The sequence below is a fragment of the Corvus kubaryi genome, unplaced genomic scaffold, assembly GCF_017639235.1.
Source record: "Corvus kubaryi isolate FWS band 111438036 unplaced genomic scaffold, C.kubaryi_AGA036_p1.0 37292, whole genome shotgun sequence".
Taxonomy (NCBI): Eukaryota; Metazoa; Chordata; class Aves; order Passeriformes; family Corvidae; genus Corvus; species Corvus kubaryi.
Genome location: NW_024581091.1, coordinates 2269172 through 2286639, shown reverse-complemented (window position 1 = coordinate 2286639; position 17468 = coordinate 2269172). Strand labels below are relative to the sequence as shown.

General features: G+C 56.9%; 2 protein-coding genes across 2 annotated transcripts in view; both read right to left on the bottom strand.

Moving 5' to 3' along the window:
- Nucleotides 1-1998: 1998 nt before the first annotated feature.
- Nucleotides 1999-9465, bottom strand: FGF5 (fibroblast growth factor 5). Its single transcript, XM_042026995.1, has 3 exons — nucleotides 9143-9465; nucleotides 6798-6901; nucleotides 1999-3723 (listed from the first exon to the last, which is right to left on the bottom strand). Exons 1-3 carry the CDS (start codon nucleotides 9453-9455, stop codon nucleotides 3382-3384), a joined length of 759 nt encoding a protein of 252 aa, XP_041882929.1. The 5' UTR covers nucleotides 9456-9465; the 3' UTR covers nucleotides 1999-3381.
- A 7153-nt stretch (nucleotides 9466-16618) lies between these two features.
- PRDM8 (PR/SET domain 8) overlaps nucleotides 16619-17468 on the bottom strand; it is a 4328-nt gene continuing 3478 nt past the window's right edge. The window contains exon 5 of the mRNA XM_042026993.1: nucleotides 16619-17466. Within this exon, the coding sequence (XP_041882927.1) occupies nucleotides 16799-17466 (668 nt within the window). The 3' untranslated portion in view covers nucleotides 16619-16798. The remainder of the gene's footprint in view (nucleotides 17467-17468) is intronic.

The window sequence follows — 17468 nt, the reverse complement described above, 5'->3', positions numbered from 1 at the left end:
CCGGGCCAGGGCCAGCAAAAGGCTGCCTTTGCCCACCCGAGCCAGCCCCACTGTCAGCTCACCTCACACCTCCGGACAGGTGTTTGTGCCAAACTATTTGACCCTCGGCGGCGGGGGGAGAGGGCGGGGAGGACGACGACGACGAAGACACGCACATCAGCGGCAAACACCCCAAAAGACAGAGCTGCGCACGGGAAAGGCTGGCCGGGAGAGCCGATTCGTTGTTCCGGGTGACCCCCGGCTCGGCGGCGCTTCTCGTGCCGACCCAGAAACACCCGGCACGGCCGTGCCCGCCCCAGTGCTCCGCGGCCACCCGCCGCCGACGGATTCCAGCCTGCTCGGGGGTCTCAAGGTCTGCGCCTCCTCCCTCCCGCGGACAGGCGGAGCCGCCAGGCTGATCGTCCCCCAAGGAAGGGGGGAGATACCGACGAGCCCCCGCACGGAACGGGCACCGAGCGCTGCTCAGCGAGCCCGGCCACGCCCGGGAGCCGAGCCCCAACCCACCGCGGCAGCCCCCCGGAGCCGTCCCACCGGAGCCACGCTCACTTGCGGGTACGGCCGGGCCTGTCCTCCCCACCCGGGGGGGGCTGTGGGAGCGCGCGACGGGGGGGGGGGGCGGAACTTTGGGGTTCCTTTCGGGGGTGGGGTTTGTGGGGCTGCGCACACCCTGCCCTCGTCACAGCCCCACCCCAGCTCTCCCGGAGACCCCTGAGGCACCGTACGGGACCGTTCAGCTCTTACATTTGTTCATTTTTCTTTTCTCACCTGCCCGAGCTCACCAGCTTCATCCAAAATCCTCTTTCTCTCTCTCCTGGATGTTCCTTCCAAGTGATGCATTCGGGAGTGCAGGACACACACAAATCCTTTTGGGGGATCTGGAACAAGACAAGCGCCCCTGGCAGGAGTGACTGTACGGTGAAAAAGGGTGGGAAGGCTTTTTTCCTTCCAGAATGTCAACGAACGTCTCCAAAAACAGGGAGCTGGGGGACAGTGCCAGCTCGCTGCACCCTGCTGTGCTCCCCACATCCCTTTCCTCAGCTTCACGTGGATTTGTGCCTGCTCTGAAGGTGGCAATTGTCTGGAAAGAAATTTGGGAATCCGCCTTAGCTTCTTTGATTTTCAGGTTGTTCTCCCCAGCACTGCGGCAGTACCTCTGAGGTGGTTGAAAAGGAAAACAGAAAAAACACCCCGGAAAAAATTAATTAAAATTTTGGATTTAAAAGAAATATTTACCATATTCTCAGGACTTTAGTCCCCTCCTGCTAAGCAAACCCAGTAAATTCCCTTAAAGAAGGGTGTCTGAAGGGAACAGGGAGTGTCTGTTGGATTCCCCAACCCTGCTCTCCCTGCTGGGGCTGCTCGCTCCCTGGCCCAGACATTCTCGTTGCAATAGCATGACTGTGTTTTAATTGTTACTGCAATCACAAAACATCAGCTTTTTTTTCCATAAGAGTTTTCTGTAAAAAAAAATTAAACCAAAGCCAAAATTATTCCTCTGAGAGGATGCAGTGGCAGCAAGACCAGCACTTTCACTCCTCCCTTACCTGGCCTGGGATCTCCACACACCTGCCTGGGCTGGGGCAGCACCTGCAAAGGTTCTGATTCCATCAGTTCACTGAGATGAACTGAGCACTCACTGATTACATTTACTTGTGCCTCACTGGCAGCACCTGGATTTTGTCCGTGCCCAGTCAGACAGTCCGGCTGGCAGTGACGGGGTGCGCAGGACACACCTGTTCACCTGACCCCGCTGTGACCCAGGTCCAAACAGCTGCCGCAGAGGAGCCATCGCAGGGGGCATCCCGGGGCACAGTTTGGGGAGCGCGGCAAAGGGAGCACACGCACCCCTTCCGCTGCGCTCCACCCCATCACCAGCACTGCGCCAGCCCACCCCAACGTGACAGAAACACACAGAGCAGCCAAGTTTCTAGCGCTTTTTTTTTTTCCTTCGGGGGAAGAAAAGAAGGCACAGAGAAGGCAAGAGACCACACAATCAGGTTATAAAATGAAACACAACTACTTTATTCCAGCATCTCCATCCATCCCTGTACATGGAGCATACATGTCCAGCCAGGGGCTGCCAGAAGGATGACGAAGGCAAAGAACCACGATTCCAATGGAAACAGCCATTTGTACCACAATCAGGAGATGAAGGTCATTATTGCTGCCGGACGCTGGTAGGGCTCAGGTCCCGAGGGATTCTGCCAACCTGACTCCATCTGGGCTCCTAATTAAGGCTTCACCGGTGAGGTTCAATGCTACCAGTGCCTGTATGTACAGCAACACTGCTAAACACCGATTACAAACTCCATGTGCACCACTACTTCACAGACCACACCACGACAGAAAAACAATTCAACATCAGGGCCGTCAGGCAACCTGGATGGGAGAAACACTCCCAAAGGGACAAGCAGCTATAACAGCATTTATTGCCACATCACCACACACACTGTAAAATAAAAACCTTGCTCCCTGCCTCTGCAAATGTATTGAGAGTGATAAAATAAATCAGCAGCAAAAAGTGTAGGACGAAACTGGTGGGCACCTGGGGGCCACAGGCATCCCTGTCCCCAGGGAGCCGGGGTGGGGAAGGACTCCTCCAGGGAGCAGGAACGCCCCGGCACCAGGGCAGAGGTATTTTAAAGCAGGCATCGAATCCATACCTGGATGGACAGGAAGAGACTCGCTCCTCCAGCTGTCCAGGGAAGAAGGGGAGAGACCACCAGGAGTGGGCTGCAAACAGCCACCCTTCCCCAAGCCTGCAACCCTTACAAAATACACACACACATCTATTATTGCCAACAGAGAGTTTGAAGACCACCTTGCAGCGCAGATAAGGCGACTGAATTTGGAGGGCTTGGTCTCACTGTTTTGTTGTGGAAGGGAAGAGCTGGTTTCTAAGAGAAAGGGAAGGGACAGACCTGGATACACGGTGCCTGAGGTATGGTCGGAGGAAAAAGTGCAGCAAGAAGGAGATGCAAGAAAAACAAACAAAACCACTTGGCTCTGAACATCTCTCTCGCATGAAAATGATTGTCAAAGGAGTCACTAGTGAAAATAAGGTAAGAAAATATGTTCGCTATAGAGGTACCTTTCTACTTCTTCCAACAACAGAACGCTAACCCGAGGTCCATCCAGTGCTTTCAGGGCACCACGGGAATTCTCTTTGGCAAGCCCGAGCTGCGCCATCCCAGCACACGCCTCTGGGGACGCCGCCCAGCTTGTGCAGTGAAGAGAAGTCCTCGAGCCTTTCGAGGTGGCACCGCCACCTGGGAGCTTCCCTGTGTCCATCTGCAGAGGGTGACACGGGCCTCCCGTGGGGTCACCCCCAAAAGCTCCCCAGTGCCCAGTCTCTCCAGTGCCACCATCCCCACCGCGGCACTACCCGAAGCGGAACTTCAGCCGGTACTTGACAGGGCCGGGGTTCTTCCGAGGCGGGGATGGGGCGACCTTGGGCTTCGGCGGCGGGGGCTTCTTCTCAGGGAGAGCGACGGTGAAGGCGAGCTCGGGGGGCTGCGGCTGCCAGAAGCGGGGCAGGAAGTGCGTGGAGACGTGCTGGGGCCGGGCACGGGGGCTGCAGCCCCGCTTGGCTTTGCCCCGCTTGTTGAGGGCCACGTACCACTGGCGCCCCGAGCGAGGGCTGCGGTGCACGGCCGAGGCGTAGGTGTTGTAGCTGTTCTCCTGGAAGCGCTCCCGGAAATGGCAGTCCACCGTGAACCGGGCCTGCGGGGACAGAGGGGACACCATTAGCAAAGGGCAGGTGGTATCTGTCCCCCACCCCCAATGCTTGCTGGTTTGCCTGTCTCCCAAAACCAGGCCCTAAGGAGTGCATGGAAACACGGGGCACCAGCACTGAGGGTGCCAGGCACCTGACAGTTTGGAAAATCCCCAATGCAGATACTTCAGTAGCTGCTTACCACCCAGTTTTGGGCTTTCTTGGGAATAAAAAGGCTTGGGCTCCCCCAGCAGTGCCCTTCCCTTCCCTCCAAAGAAAGCATTCCAAAACAAAACAGCAGAGCCTAGCACTTCTCCTGTGTGCCCACAGCCCTGGGATCCCCAGCTACAGCTTCCAGCAGCCCCTCCAGAATCCTCTGCCATACTTTAACCTGACGGCGAGCACAGTTACCAGGTGCCCTAAAAGCTTCCCCAGCTCAGTTCCACAGTGATACCTCCAAACCAGTAACCCTAACTCAAACCACTGACATGGAGGAGATGCTGAGCAGAGACAGAGTACAAGACCCAAATCCCGGGAGGGCTTTGTAACCACAAGGAAAGTGTCTGAAAGCCCTAATTTAACCAAAGAAGTGGAGCCTTATAGCACAAGTGACAGAGCCCTCAACCTGCTGTGCACATTTCACCTCATAGCACTTGGAATTAGGTCTTCTTTAGCTCACCGCTTCCACGGGACATCAGCTCCATGACCCATTTTTGCTCTCCCTGTCTTTCATACACCCTCCCTGCTGTTTCCCCCATGCACAGGCCTTCACCTTCCCCAGCAAGGCTTTGCTGACTCTTGGTGCTCCCCAAAGCCCCAGTGCGCGTGGCAGTGCTCGGGCAGGACATCCCATGTGCGGAGGGAAGCCCTCGCCCTAGCCTGGGAAGTGGATCAACAGCTGCTTCACCATGATCCTGTCAGACTTCCCCACGTCCCGGCCTCTCGGCTCATCCCTGCACCGCTCCATTCAGGAAAAGCTGTTTTTTCCTGCATGGGGCCAGCAGTGCAGCCACAGCACATGTCTGGCATTGGATTTGCACTGCAGAGCTCCAGAGACAATCATCAAGAGCAGTCCTGAAGTCAATTAAATTTCAAAATCCAGTTGAGCAGAGACTTGCTCCAGCCAGGAATGCGGCTTTGTGGCGACTCCTGGAAAAGGAGAATTACCTGGGCAAATCTGTCCCCTGGGGTCCATGCTGGACAGGCACAGAACCCTCCCACCCGCTCCGTGCTAAAAATGGACAAACAGGAGAGCGAGGATTTATCAACGAGGAAAAAGCCATCTGTGCACACAACTGATAATTGCCGCGATAACTGTCATTTTCTGAAGCTGGTGCCTCTAAAAATGAACCACTCAGTAATTTAATTAAGCTGGCATTAAAAAAAAGAAGAGAAAGAAGAGACGAGAGTCTGTAAAACACCAAGCTGGGATGGAGCTGAGCCTGACAGTGAGTTTCGAAGAAGCCCAAATTCCTGCAGGAATGGCTTGTCTGTGGTTCGGCGCAAAGTTCCCGGCCTGACTCCCATATCAAAGCACTGCCCTGAGTGACGGGCACAGGACATGCTTTGTACTGCTCAGAACTCATTAGGCCATGAAATAACTTCAATCCTGCCAGCACAGGAAAGAACAACAGATGCTGGGTTTGCATTATTGGCATTGTTTAGTTCAGCAGTCTTTAGGCATTTGGGTCAAGTTTCTACAAATTTGCGGCTTTCACCCGAGCGGGGCATCGTGTGTCCTCACCCCTGCCCTGACCCTCCTGACTGAAGTCCCTCTCTGGCCCTGCCCTTTGTGTGTCAACAATTAACCATGCACCAATGAGGCTTGATTTAATTTCTGCCTGTGCCAGGGCATAAATCAAGGCTTCAGCTCAGATAAGAGGCCCATTGTATGCCAGAAGGGAAGGCCCTGGTGGGTCCGGGAATCTCTCTCTGCCTGCTTCCCTCTCCTCTCCATCCTTTCCCTCTCCTCCTGCTCTGCCCCTTGCCTCACCTGGCAAGGGTTTTCCTCCATGAAACCATTCCCTTTTTCCCCTAGACACCATTCATGCTCCTACTTAATTTCTTCAAAGAAGGAACCATGTGCTCACCCTTTAAGCATCAGTAGGTTTCAGGAGCAGCACTCCAAAACGACTTAAGGGACAGAGAGGTGAGTTCATAAATCTCGCTGGAAGTGGTCTGCGGTGTCTGGCTGTGCAAGCACATCCGTGACATCCGCTCTGGGACTGGGAGGTTTGTCTCGGAACTGCAGGGTGGGCAACCAGCTTTTCTCTTTCCCCAGCCGTCAGCCCTGACCGGGCTCTCTGAGAACCACCCTCAGAGAGGAGATGCTGCCTTAAAAATGCCCTTCTTGGGGTGGTGCATGTATACACGCCTTTCAAAGGCACTGCTTTTCGTGTAAGCACAGGAGTTCACTGTGATCGTTTGAATGATCTCTGGAACTGGCAACAAGGAACAGGGAAGCAACATCCTGAGGTTGAAACAAGCAGCGAAATCGACGTGTGGATTCATTCAACACAGAAAGCTGGAAAAAGCATAATGAGACCTGCAGGAAACCTCAGCCTTCAGGAGAACATCCTGCAGAGAAAAGTTACCAGGGTTTTCCCACTCTAGCTGCAGCACACCTGCACAGTCTGGACCTCACCTGCCCGAGCCCTCTCCAGGGTTCTCTGTCTCCAAGGGCAAAGCCGGCCCGAGCCCCGGGGCTGCCGGCGCCGTGCGTGCCGCTCGCCGGGAGACATTTGGCTAAACCCTTCTGCGCGATCTGCTGCAGAAGGTGCTAAAAATAACCCAGCCGTGCTCAAAGAACAGGCTCTGCTGATGCAAATACCCAACTGCACACAAAAAGGCCCACTTTGCACGGTTAAATGCACTAAGTAGGAAGGTGGGCTTGGGGAGCTCCAGCTCCACCTGTCCCCTATCTGTCTGCATGGCGCCGGTGCTGCCCAGCACGGAGTCATTCCGGCAGCCCGAGGGGGTCGTCACGCCAGGGCCCTGCCTGGGACTGTTGCTGTGCCGACTTGTGGAGGTGTCACAAAGCCTTTAATAAACAACACGTACTGATAAGGGGGGGTTTACTTACACTTGCATGGAGTTTTCCTTTTTTTGACATCGCTAAAAATTTGTTGCTGAAAACTCCTCGTATTCCTACAATCCCCTGAGACACAGCAAATATTTCCAAAATACCTAGGATGACAGAAATCCCAGAATAAATCACAGTTCTTTTCACATCGGTGTGACAAAGAAAAAATAAATATGACTCAGTCTGACAGGTTTGCATTTCCTCTCCCATGTCCCTGCTCCTCAGCTGCCTGGCTCCACCCAGCTCCTGCTCCATCCCTCTGCCCCACAGAGCGACCCTCCATCCACTCTGGGACAGATCGAGGGTGGTGGCTGGGACTTGTTGTTTTTTTTTTTTAAAAGTTCCATTTCGGGGCACAATTCCTGGCTTGGCTGTAGCAGAACAAGTTAACTCCTAGGGAAATCCCTCCCAAGGGTGGGAAAAGCCCCCTGTACCCACACCAGCCTGCTGGGATCAGAGTCGCCCATCCTCGTCCCGCAGACACTGAACTCGGGAAGTCAGTGTCACACAACCTAGCTGGGACTAGAGGTACCAATGCTGCTCCCTCAGACCCCCTCCTCTCAGCAGGACTTGGGGAATGAGACACTGCACAGCCCAGCCATGGAAAAAAATGGGAGTTTTCTGAGCACGATGGGGGTTTCGGCCCCTGAAGGGGCACGTGTGATCTGCAACTCATCTGACGCAAGAGCTGCAACCTCCGAGCATCCCTCAGCAACAGCACTGACACATCACCTCCCCAGGTGGTGTGGGGAGACTCGGGCAGAGGGCCAGGCATCCCCCCAAACCCTGCAAGCTGGGGGGCAGCACCATGTGCCCTGGCCCAAGAGGAAGGAGCCCGCAGAGCATCTCGCCTGGCCCCTAAAGGGCCGTGGGATTAACATGCCAGGAGCAAACACGAAGCCACGTTAAATCCCCCAAGGCTGGGTATCGGATCACCACTTCCCATGTTTATTTTAAGGAGGAAGTGCATCTCCCTGAGGCACCCAAGTCCCAGCACCAAGGGCCTGGGGGGCACCTTGGGGGGCTGATGGGCTGCCACGCCCCTCACCCCGTGTGCCCCAGGCCACAAGCCATGAGGCTCTGCGGCCCCACTGCAGCAAGGCAAGTACCTTGTCAAACACGTGTCTGTCCTCAAGGGCACCCCAAACCCTCCTGCCTTTTGCAGCGTGGCCCTGCAGCCGTGGCAGACATACTCCTGTTTATTGGGGTTGCCCGAGGTCAAGCCCTGTTTCCCAGGAGCCAAACTTGGGATTTCCCTGCCAAAAGCCAACTTCTTCCTCCTGAGGGCCTCCTCACCGCAGCACTCCGGCACAGCGCCCCCCCCACCAGCACAAGTGCCCAGCCAGGGCTGGCTCTGCTCCGATCTGCGGAGCTGGTGTCACCGTGGCCTTTCCGGGGTGGGGGGGAAAACTCAGGTTAAGGAGGAAGGAACTGCACATAATTCAGGTCTCTGCAAGACAGCTGTAGCACCAAACCTCTGCCAGCCCTTCCAAACTCATGTCTCCCAAAACACCCATGGCGTGGGTGCCCCGTTTTCCTATCCATCCTCTAAACCTCTCCAGGCCATGTGCCTGCCGTGCCCATGAAGCCCCAAGCAGAGCTCCCGGGCTCCCAGCACTTCTGCCCAGGGGTTGTTCTGCCTCGTGGGGCCACGGCACAGTCTAGGGCCCAAATTCTTCGGTCCTGGGCAGATGTGGCGGCTGCTCCGTGAGCGTTCCCAACAGCTGAGCCACGCACGCTGCCAGGGTCACCTCGGGCCCGAGCCCTTGGGCTCTTGAAGCGATTTTTCATCCCCACCTGCCATTTCATTCCCTCTAGCAGGATATCATGGCAACTCCGACCAGAGGATAAGCCATGAGTTAGCACAGCTTTCTCTCAGGGGAACGTCAGCCTCAGTCCTATTTTTAAACTGAATATATCCTATCACTGTGCTGGGAGAATGAGAATGCAGAGAGAGGGATGGAAAAGTTCCACAGGGAAAGGACCGAAAAGGGGCAGCATCTTCTCCCCCCGGTGCCTGGCAAGGGGCTGTGGTGGGAGTGCAGACCTCATGCTCCCACACCTTCCCCACGGACTCACTTCCTCGGGCCGGGCGAACCCCCAGGTGGTACTTCCCATAGGAAGACAGGCAGCTCTCACGGAGCCCGCAGAACACAGCCCTCCCGGCACCCCAAATTCCCCTTCCTGGGCCCGCCAGGGCTACAGCTCACCCCAGACCAGGGCGACAGGAGCGAGGGGCTCTGTCACCCCCCGCGGGAGCGGGAAGACTGCAGGGATAGGGATGCTCAGCCCCACTATCCCGGCCCGGGCACGGCAGCCCCCCAGACCTCCCGTTCCCCACTCACTGAGCGGACTCGCGTCGTGGGCGCCGTCCACGCGGCCGTCGGGGTGCAGCTGGAGGTGGAAGCCGATGCCCACCCGGCAGTACAGCCGGCCCCGCCGCCGATCCGGGCGGCTCCGCGGGAAGCGGCTCGGCCCCGCCGCCGCCGGGGAGGAGGAAGAGGAGGAGGAAGACGCGGGGGCGTTGCGGCCCCGCTGCGCCCCGCCGGGCACCTGCTCTCGCCGGGCGCGGGCAGGCAGGGCGAGGAGGAGTAGGAGGAGGAGGAAGGACGGGCTCATGCTGCCGGCGGGCGGGAGGAGGGAGGGAGGGCGCCGCATCCCGCTCCGCTCCGAGCCCTGGAGGGGGGGATCGAGCACGGGGGGGAGCCGGGCCGCCCCTCCCCGCTATTTATAACCGGGCGGCGGCCCCCCCCCCGTGCCCGGGCCCCCCCCCCCCCCCCCCCCCCCCCCCCCCCCCCCCCATCCCCCGTGCCCGCGGCAGATGCGGGGCTCGGGGAGCATCTATCTGGGAATTAACTTGTCCTCCTCGCCGGGACGAGGCCACGGAGCTGCGGGACTCTGGGGACAGGCTCGGGTTGCAGCCCCCCGCCTGGGGTTCGGGGGGTGACACAGCAGCTGCACGCCCAGTCCAGCCTCGGGCAGGGGGCTCGGGGCAACCCCCCGAAACGCAAAGCCGCTCTCCGTCACTCGCGGGGCCATGCTCGACCCTCAGAGGAGCCCTTGGGATAACGGGGCGGGGGGGGTCCCCCATCACGAACCCCCAACAGCATCTCACGGCCTGCAGGAAAGTGGTGGCTCTTGTCGGTTCACAACACCCTCCTTGGTTCCTTGGCAGGGGGTACACGGCCCCAGCCTCCCGCCACTGTCAGGGTGACCCGCACACTGGCCAGGTCGCCCCCCAGCACCAGTGGTTGTATTCCTTCCCGATTACAAAGACAACAACCACACAGCACCGCGGCGCAAGAGGAGACGCCGCAGCAACAGCCCATCCATCGCCCTGGCACAACTCCGCATGGATTATGCTTTTCTCCGCTCCGAGGGCCATTCCCGGCCCTCAAAACCACTGGGAAAACCTCACCTCTGCAAAAGCCAACGCGGGCCAAACACGCCCTGCCCCGTCTGGAGCCCCAGCTCCACCCCTCTGTGCCCTCAGTACTCCTGCCAACCGGTGTCTGCCCCTAAACCCCACCTAGGAACAGCCCCTCAGCCATCCCCAGGGGTGCTTCTGGCTGGCAGGCTCATCCAGGCCACGCGCCCAGGGATCGGGTTCGGCAGGAAGGAGGCAGAGCGGGTGGCACGTCGGAGGGTGACCTTCGCCTGCCAAGGAAGCTGAAGGTCGGAGGCACAGAGAGGGACACGCACTTAAGGAGCTGTATCCAGCCTGGTTGACACCTGGCACAGCCTGGTGTGAGCAGATGATCTCACAGCATTGCTGCAATTTCAAACCATTTCCCAGCACATATATATATCCACAGAGCTATATGCACACGTGTTATATATAGCCATGTATACATAGACAGCCCTATATATAGATGCACATACCTGAAGGAAGGTCAGGGCACTCAAATCTTGTTTACTTCTCCCAGCTGTAGTGGTTAGTCTGGCAAAATCCAGGACTTCCACTTACCCACCTCCTCTTGAATTACACACACATGCTAATTCCGAATCCGGATCCATGAGGAGGATGAGGATCTGCAGGACTTCTTAACCTCTCGAATGCTGTTTGCACAAGACTTTCTGTGTCAGCACAGCTGAGGAAGGCATGGCCACCTTGCTCCAGGAGGATTTCCTCTTGGGCATCTTGGTGTAAAGGCTGCAGCTGGTACAGGACCATGGCAGCAAAATCCCTGTTCTCCGTCTGGGTCAGCAGACCACAAACCACTTCTGCCACTGATAGTTAAAGGTCAACTGTTTACACTTACCATCCCGGGGGTGACTGGGCACAGCAGCAGCCCAGGAGCAGAAAGGAGGCACCTGCACGCTCTGGGCGGGGATACCCACCATTAAAAAGGCTTCTGTGTGAGGCGCTCACCAGCAAGTCCAGCCTCCCTAATTTAGACCCCATTGTCCACCCTCGGAGTTTCCAACAGAGGTTCTGGTGCCCCCCGGCTGCCAGGCATCCTCTGCTCACTCACACGGCTGTTTTTCCCCTCCAGTGACAAATTCCCAGAAAATCCAAACTCCTGTGGGATGTGGCCACCAAAGAGGCAACACCAGCCAGGTGAGCTTGCCCAGGCTGGTCCCCAAAAGGTGCTTTTGGGAGGCAACCCCACTGCAGCGCACGTTCCCAACCCTTTCTGGGGGGCACAGTGAGGCAGCAGAGTATCATTCCCGGTACTCCTCTTTTCTCTGTTGTGAAGTGGGACAACCGCAGGATACCATCCTCTTTGTCTGGGGACTCCCTTTTCCCCACCAGAGCAATGCCCAACCACCTTCACTGCGGAAAAACAACTGACACAAGTCCCTGTGGCACGTGGCGTGTTTTCATCTTCACCATGAAACTCTTAGAACTCACAAGCAGTGCTTTGGGCATGACCTGTATGGTTTTGGGTGCTTTCCATTTGGACCTGTTCACCAGCACAACCTGCCGATTTTAAGTACTCCAGGCACTCCTGCAGCACAACTCCAAAAAAATCCCAACATAAAAACAAACTGAACGCAAGGTTTAAATCTAAATAAATAAGTAGATGTAATAGTGAACTTCCCGGAGCAATTGTGTGTAATTGCCTTTGGCAGTAGCAACACTCACAAACACACACTAGCAGCTTTGGAAACCTAGTGCTGATGTTATGTCATTTAAATTATTCAGGGCTCGGTTACAGAGAAAACTCAGCAAATGCAGAAGATAAGCTGGGTTTCAAGTGTAAAATTCCCCATCTGAAGATGAGAAGGACTCTTCTGAGCCTGTTTGATCTGCTGCAGAGCACCAGGCCTGTGAGTTGCACGGCAGGAGTGCTCCCCCCTCCCAATGTCAGCCTGGTGCTATTTAATTGCCACTTAAAAATATGCAAGGCAAAGCGTGAGGAGACACGGGACCGGCCAGCGGAGCCTGCAAAAAAACCCTTTGCGAGGAGGATGTGCCTAAAGGAGACTCACCGCAGTTGAGTAGAGGTGCCTGGTCCCCAGGTCACCCTGCAAGTCCCTCTGGAGATATCCCCACTCCTGGAAACAGTGAAAAGTGTGGCTGCTTGAGGAGCTCGGCAGAGCCAAATGTGCTAGCAGGAGGACGGGCATTGAGACAGGTTAATTCAATTAAGATGATTACCCAGGTGTTGTGGGGAGCACAGGTGCAAGGGGGTAACATGCCCCTGTGGGCATGAATGTCACCAAGATCACTCGGAAGCCACCTCACAAGCCTAGATAAGGAAATAATACAAATTCTAACAAGTGAAAAGCAGTATCTCTTCAAATAAAGCTCAGAGCACGCCAGGCGTTTTCCAGCATTCTGCAGGACAGCACTGTATCTAACAAAAACTTCCCCCATGCGTTTTGCTTTTTGTGTGTATTTGTTTTAAACCCACCATCAACACGTTCTGTACTGGGTCAGGTCTTTCCCCACTCCAAAGCAGACTTTAGCAGCAGGGAAAGTAGGGAAGAAATACTGTACAGCTCACATGATTTTTCAAAATGAGGGAACTAGTTCAGCCTTCCCTAGACATCCACAGCTGAACAATGCATTTTCAAGAGCTGGGTATTGCAATGAAATCCTAAGAGCTGATTTTCCAATTTTAACCAATTAAAGGTTATCTAGAGATAGACACCGTACAAAGAGGAGCTCAGTCTCCTCGCAACAATGGCAGCAAACAGTGCCAGCGGCCGGGCAGCAGATCTCCATCTGTCCAGCACGCTGCTCGGCATCTTCATGCGCAGCAGAAAACTCAACACAAAGATTTTGGGATGCGCTCCGCATCCCAACTGTGAGGATGCTCAGAGGTTGCATAGTGAAAGCTTTGTTTGTACACCTCTCTCCAGACCTAGGGAAAGGAGTCCATGTGAAAGCAGCTCTGTACAGCCTGTGCCCACGCTGATGGGGAGTTCAGTTGCCTGTGTCCAACTGCCCGATGCTAATCCATTCCCAAACCTGCTGGGATCAGGCCCTGAGGCAGGCAGCTGCTCCCAGCTCCAGCCCAAAGGTGCACAGGCGGTAGGGTCTGCTGCCTGTGGCTGCCCCACTACTGCGCTTTCAAACAGAAACCTCTGTGGGTTCAAAGCTGCCTTCTGGTCCCCAGGAACAACATTAATACCAGGATTTGCTGGAATTATTATTATTGTTGTTATTTGCAGTGTGGCCTGGCTACAGGTCAGATGGAGCAGTCTTACCTTAAGTGCTGCAGGGTGCAGGGAAGGGGCTCCCCAAATCTGAAGGCTGCTTGTTCTTATTTCCAGCTCCCACTTACTGCTCCTCTGCAGCACATTGAAGATGTGGGTGGGTTTTGGAGGCAGATACATCTGTGGGCTCTGGCACAGGCTTACAGGGGCAGTTCTGTCCCAAAGAAATGCCTATGCCATGCCCCGGCGCTGAATTTTCTGGGCTGTGATGCCCTGATGAAGACCCTGCAGCAGGGAAAGCCAGCTGGTGCCACAGCCCAGCCAGCTTCTGCGCCATGCAGAGACACAGCACAGCATCAACCACTGACAGGGAAAGATATTTAACAAAAAAAAAAAGGAGGAAAAAAAAGAGGGAGATTCTCTTCCTGTTTCCCATGCAGCAGCAGCAACATTGACAAAGGAGCAGTGTGTGGCAATGGTACTCAGGCTGACCTGAGGAGAGCTCTGGGGAGTGAGGGACCTGCTGTGGCCAAGCTCCGAGCCCAAATGGCCCAAAGGGAACTCTTGAACCCCCTCCATACAACACCCAACTGTACAGGATCATGGGCACTGCCTGCCTTTATTATGGCATGTTCTGCTTGTACAAGAAGCTTTAGCTCGGGTTTGATTTATCACTTTGGAGTTTGATATCCGATTTCACCAAAGCAAAACCTTGGATTAAATTTCCTGCTCACTAGTCCGTAGATTTTTGTACTTCCATAGAGAAACAGTGTGAGCTTTTTGTTGCAGTAACAACGCAGGCACCCGCTGCACCACACGTGCCCTGCCTAACAGTGTTTTTAAGGGGGCTGACTGTAGGCTGTCCAAACCCAATTGGAAAAGTCCTGGAGCTTAACACCGTGCCTTCTGAGAGGGTCACAAGGAACACATAGAAAGCAAGATGCTGCAGGATGCTGCCAGGGCAGGGCAGGGGCACAGCACACTACAGGGCGGTGAAAGGCCATAAAATATTTGGAGTAGATGGAAGAGATTCTGAAACCTGTAGGTGTGTGCTGGGTTCCCGAGTGCTCCTTCGTGCAGGGGAAGCACCATCCCTCCAGCAGCGCCAGGATCCAGGATAAGCGCAGGGAGTCAGGGAGAGCATAATTAACACTGCCTCTATGAACCTCCCTGGGTGCAGGAGGGAGGCAGCGCCAAAGACGTCCCGGGGCTGCTGGGGAAACGAAGCTGTCGCGGGAGAGGAGTCCGGAGCATGATCTCCGGGGAAGGAGTCCGCCGGGGCCCCGAGCATTCCCGTTAGCCCCGCGGCGGCCCCACTAGATGGCGGTGCCCACCCGCCTCTGCCGCCCCCGGCATCCCCGCAGCCCGCCCGCATCCCCCGGAGCCCCGGCGCAGCATCCCGGGGAACCCCCCAAAAAAGGGACGGGCAGGGGTGGCACCGCTTTTAAGGAAAATTCACGGGATAATCAGTGTCTCGCCCCCGCAATTAACGGCAGCAGGTGGAGCCATGCGTATTCCTGAGGAGGGAACGACAGCCGCGGGACCGCTTCGGCTCCCGGCGTAGCTAGGGGTTATTGGTACCGTGCCGGGGTCAGTGCGCTGAGAGGTGAGCAGCATCAGCGGGAAGCTGGACTGTTCGTGGCAAGGGCTTTCCTAGGCTCTCCTACCTGGAGCTGCATGCACTTCCCCAGGAACTGTAAAGGCTTTGCAGCAGGTCCAGGTACTCCGTGCAACCCCCAAACCCCATGGCAGCAGACGCCGGTGGCACCCGGACCCCATTTACATGGCACTGTGGGGCTCTCACGCTCTGCCGTGGGCTCCGGCCTTGCACGGCTCCGGCTTTGGGATATTTTCCCTGCCAGTGACCTGCTGAGCCACGCACAGCCTCGGTGCCAGGGTGATGGCAGCCTGTATGTGGAAATGGGTTTCCTGCACATCCCCGAGCTGCTGCGTCCCCCAGGGCCCTCCCGTGCCCCCCAAAGCACGCGGGTCTGACAATGCACCCGCTGCAGATGGTGCCCTTCGGACCGGGCTGTGCACCCATGCCCGGGAGTATCCCATCCCCCTTCTTCTGGTCCTCCCGTGTGTCCCCGGCTGCGATGCCATCATCCCGGTAATGCAGCAGGACAGAGGGGACCCTCCCCCCTCCCCCCGGCCCCTTCAGCACTCCCTACCCTAAGACACCAAGGGCTGGGGGCTCCCCTGGCTCCTGTCACCCCGGGCAACTTTCGGGCAACCTCTGTGGCTGTGCCCACCCTGCAAGCCGGGGACCACCAATAGCCCTGGCAAGGGTGGGAGGCAACACAGGGTCCTGGAAGAGGTGAGGTGGGAAAATACGAAAATACAGAAAAACAGAAAGAAAAAAGAAAGACATGCAAAAAGGAAAAGAGAAGCAAAAAGAAAGAAATTAAAGACAACCCAAAACACGAAGGGAAGAGGAAAGGAAGGGAAAGACAGGATGAAAGAAGGAGATAAAGGCTGAATAAAATGCCGGACAAAAGCAAAGATGCACAGAGGAAGGACGGACAGGGGCCGAAGGAAGGCAGGCGAGCAGGGAAGGAGAGTGGAGAGAAGAGGCGGCGTGGTCGGGGTTCTCTGCCCTTCCCCGCGGCCCGGTGTGGCTGGGGGCCCCGTTGACACCCCGCAGCCGGGGGGCCACCCCCTCGTCACCGCCCATTCCCCCGCATCGATTAACGTCCAGGTGCTTTGAAGAAAATAAAGTCATTTATTGTCAAAGCATCCAACATACCCGGATAAACTATAAAGTTTAATAAATCTTTTTTTCCAGAGGGGCGAGGAAAAAAAAACCAAAACAAACCCAAATGGGAAAGGGAAGGTAACACGGAACTACCGAGACTCCATTCCACGGGCACCAGTGACACTCGGGGGGAAGGGGCGCGGGCGGCGGGGCCGGGCGGGGGGAGCGCCCGGTGCATGCAGGACCCCGGCCCGCCGCCCGCCGGCCCCGCCGCGCCCCCCTCGCCCTTAGCTTCATATCCAAAATAAAAATTTACCCTGACATAGAATTATTATTACATCTAAACCATAAGTGCTTAATAATTTAAGTAGAAACGTATGACAAATGCATCAATATGTTGCAATATATGACATTTTAAAAAATGTATTTTTAAAGTCATTTGATTTTTTTTTTCCTTTTCCCCGGTGCTTCTCTTTTCTCTTTTCTGTTTTCTGTTTTCTCTTTTTATTTTTTTTTTAACTTTTACCTTCTCTTTTTCCTTCTTCTTCCCCTTCTCCTCTCCCCCGCCCTCCCCGCCCCTCCCCGGACAGTGGAAACGCGTGCATCGAAGGGGATGGGTGGGAGCGGCGGGCGGGGCGGGGGTCCCCCGGGCGGGGGTCCCGGGCGGGTTCCCGGGGCCGGAGGGTTGTCCGCGCTAGTTGTGGGAGGTCATGTGGCGGGAGAGGTGATGGCGCTCGCGGAAGGACTCGTTGCAGATGGGGCACTTGAGCTTCTCCTCGCGGCGGCGCTTGACGAGGGGCTCCAGCGCGTATTCCTTCTTGTGGTGGGAGCGCATGTGGTAGACCAGGTCCGAGGTCATGCGGAAGGACGCGTTGCACTTGGCGCACCAGTTTTGAGCCGGCAGGCACAGCGAGGTGAACGACGGCGGCAGCAGCGTCAGCGCCGACGGCAGCTGCAGCTGCAGCGGCCCCGCCGCCGCCGCCGCCACCGCCGCCGCCGCCGAGCTCTTGGGCCAGAAGGCCGTGGTGTAGAGGAAGGGGCTCTGCTTGGGCAGCCCCCCGCCGCCGCCGCCGCCGCCGCCCGCCGCCTCCCCGCCGCCCGGCAGCTTGGCGGCCAGCGCCTCGGCGGCGTACAGACGGGCGGGGGCGGCGGCGCCGTCAGGGCAGGGCTCGCCCAGCCCGCCCAGCTTGGGACCCAGCACCAGCGGCGGAACGTGCGGGAAGGAGCGGGCGGGCTGCGAGAAGGCGCTTTTTCGCTCCTCGGCTCCGCCGCCGCCGGGCCCCCCGGGGCCGGCCCCGAGCTGCGGCACCGTGCTGAAGGCGCTGCCCCGCGCCGGGCTGCCGCCGTCCAGGCGGGCGGCCAGC

Bases quoted from the DNA above. Each gene is read 5' to 3' on its own strand.
- FGF5 (XM_042026995.1), bottom strand. From the start codon at position 9,455: ATGCGGCGCCCTCCCTCCCTCCTCCCGCCCGCCGGCAGCATGAGCCCG. The intron at 6,902-9,142 runs GTGAGTGGGGAA...CTGTCATCCTAG, and splicing joins CCACGACGCGAGTCCGCTCA to GTATTTTGGAAATATTTGCT. The intron at 3,724-6,797 runs GTAAGTAAACCC...CTGTCCCCGCAG, and splicing joins AAGGAAAACTCCATGCAAGT to GCCCGGTTCACGGTGGACTG.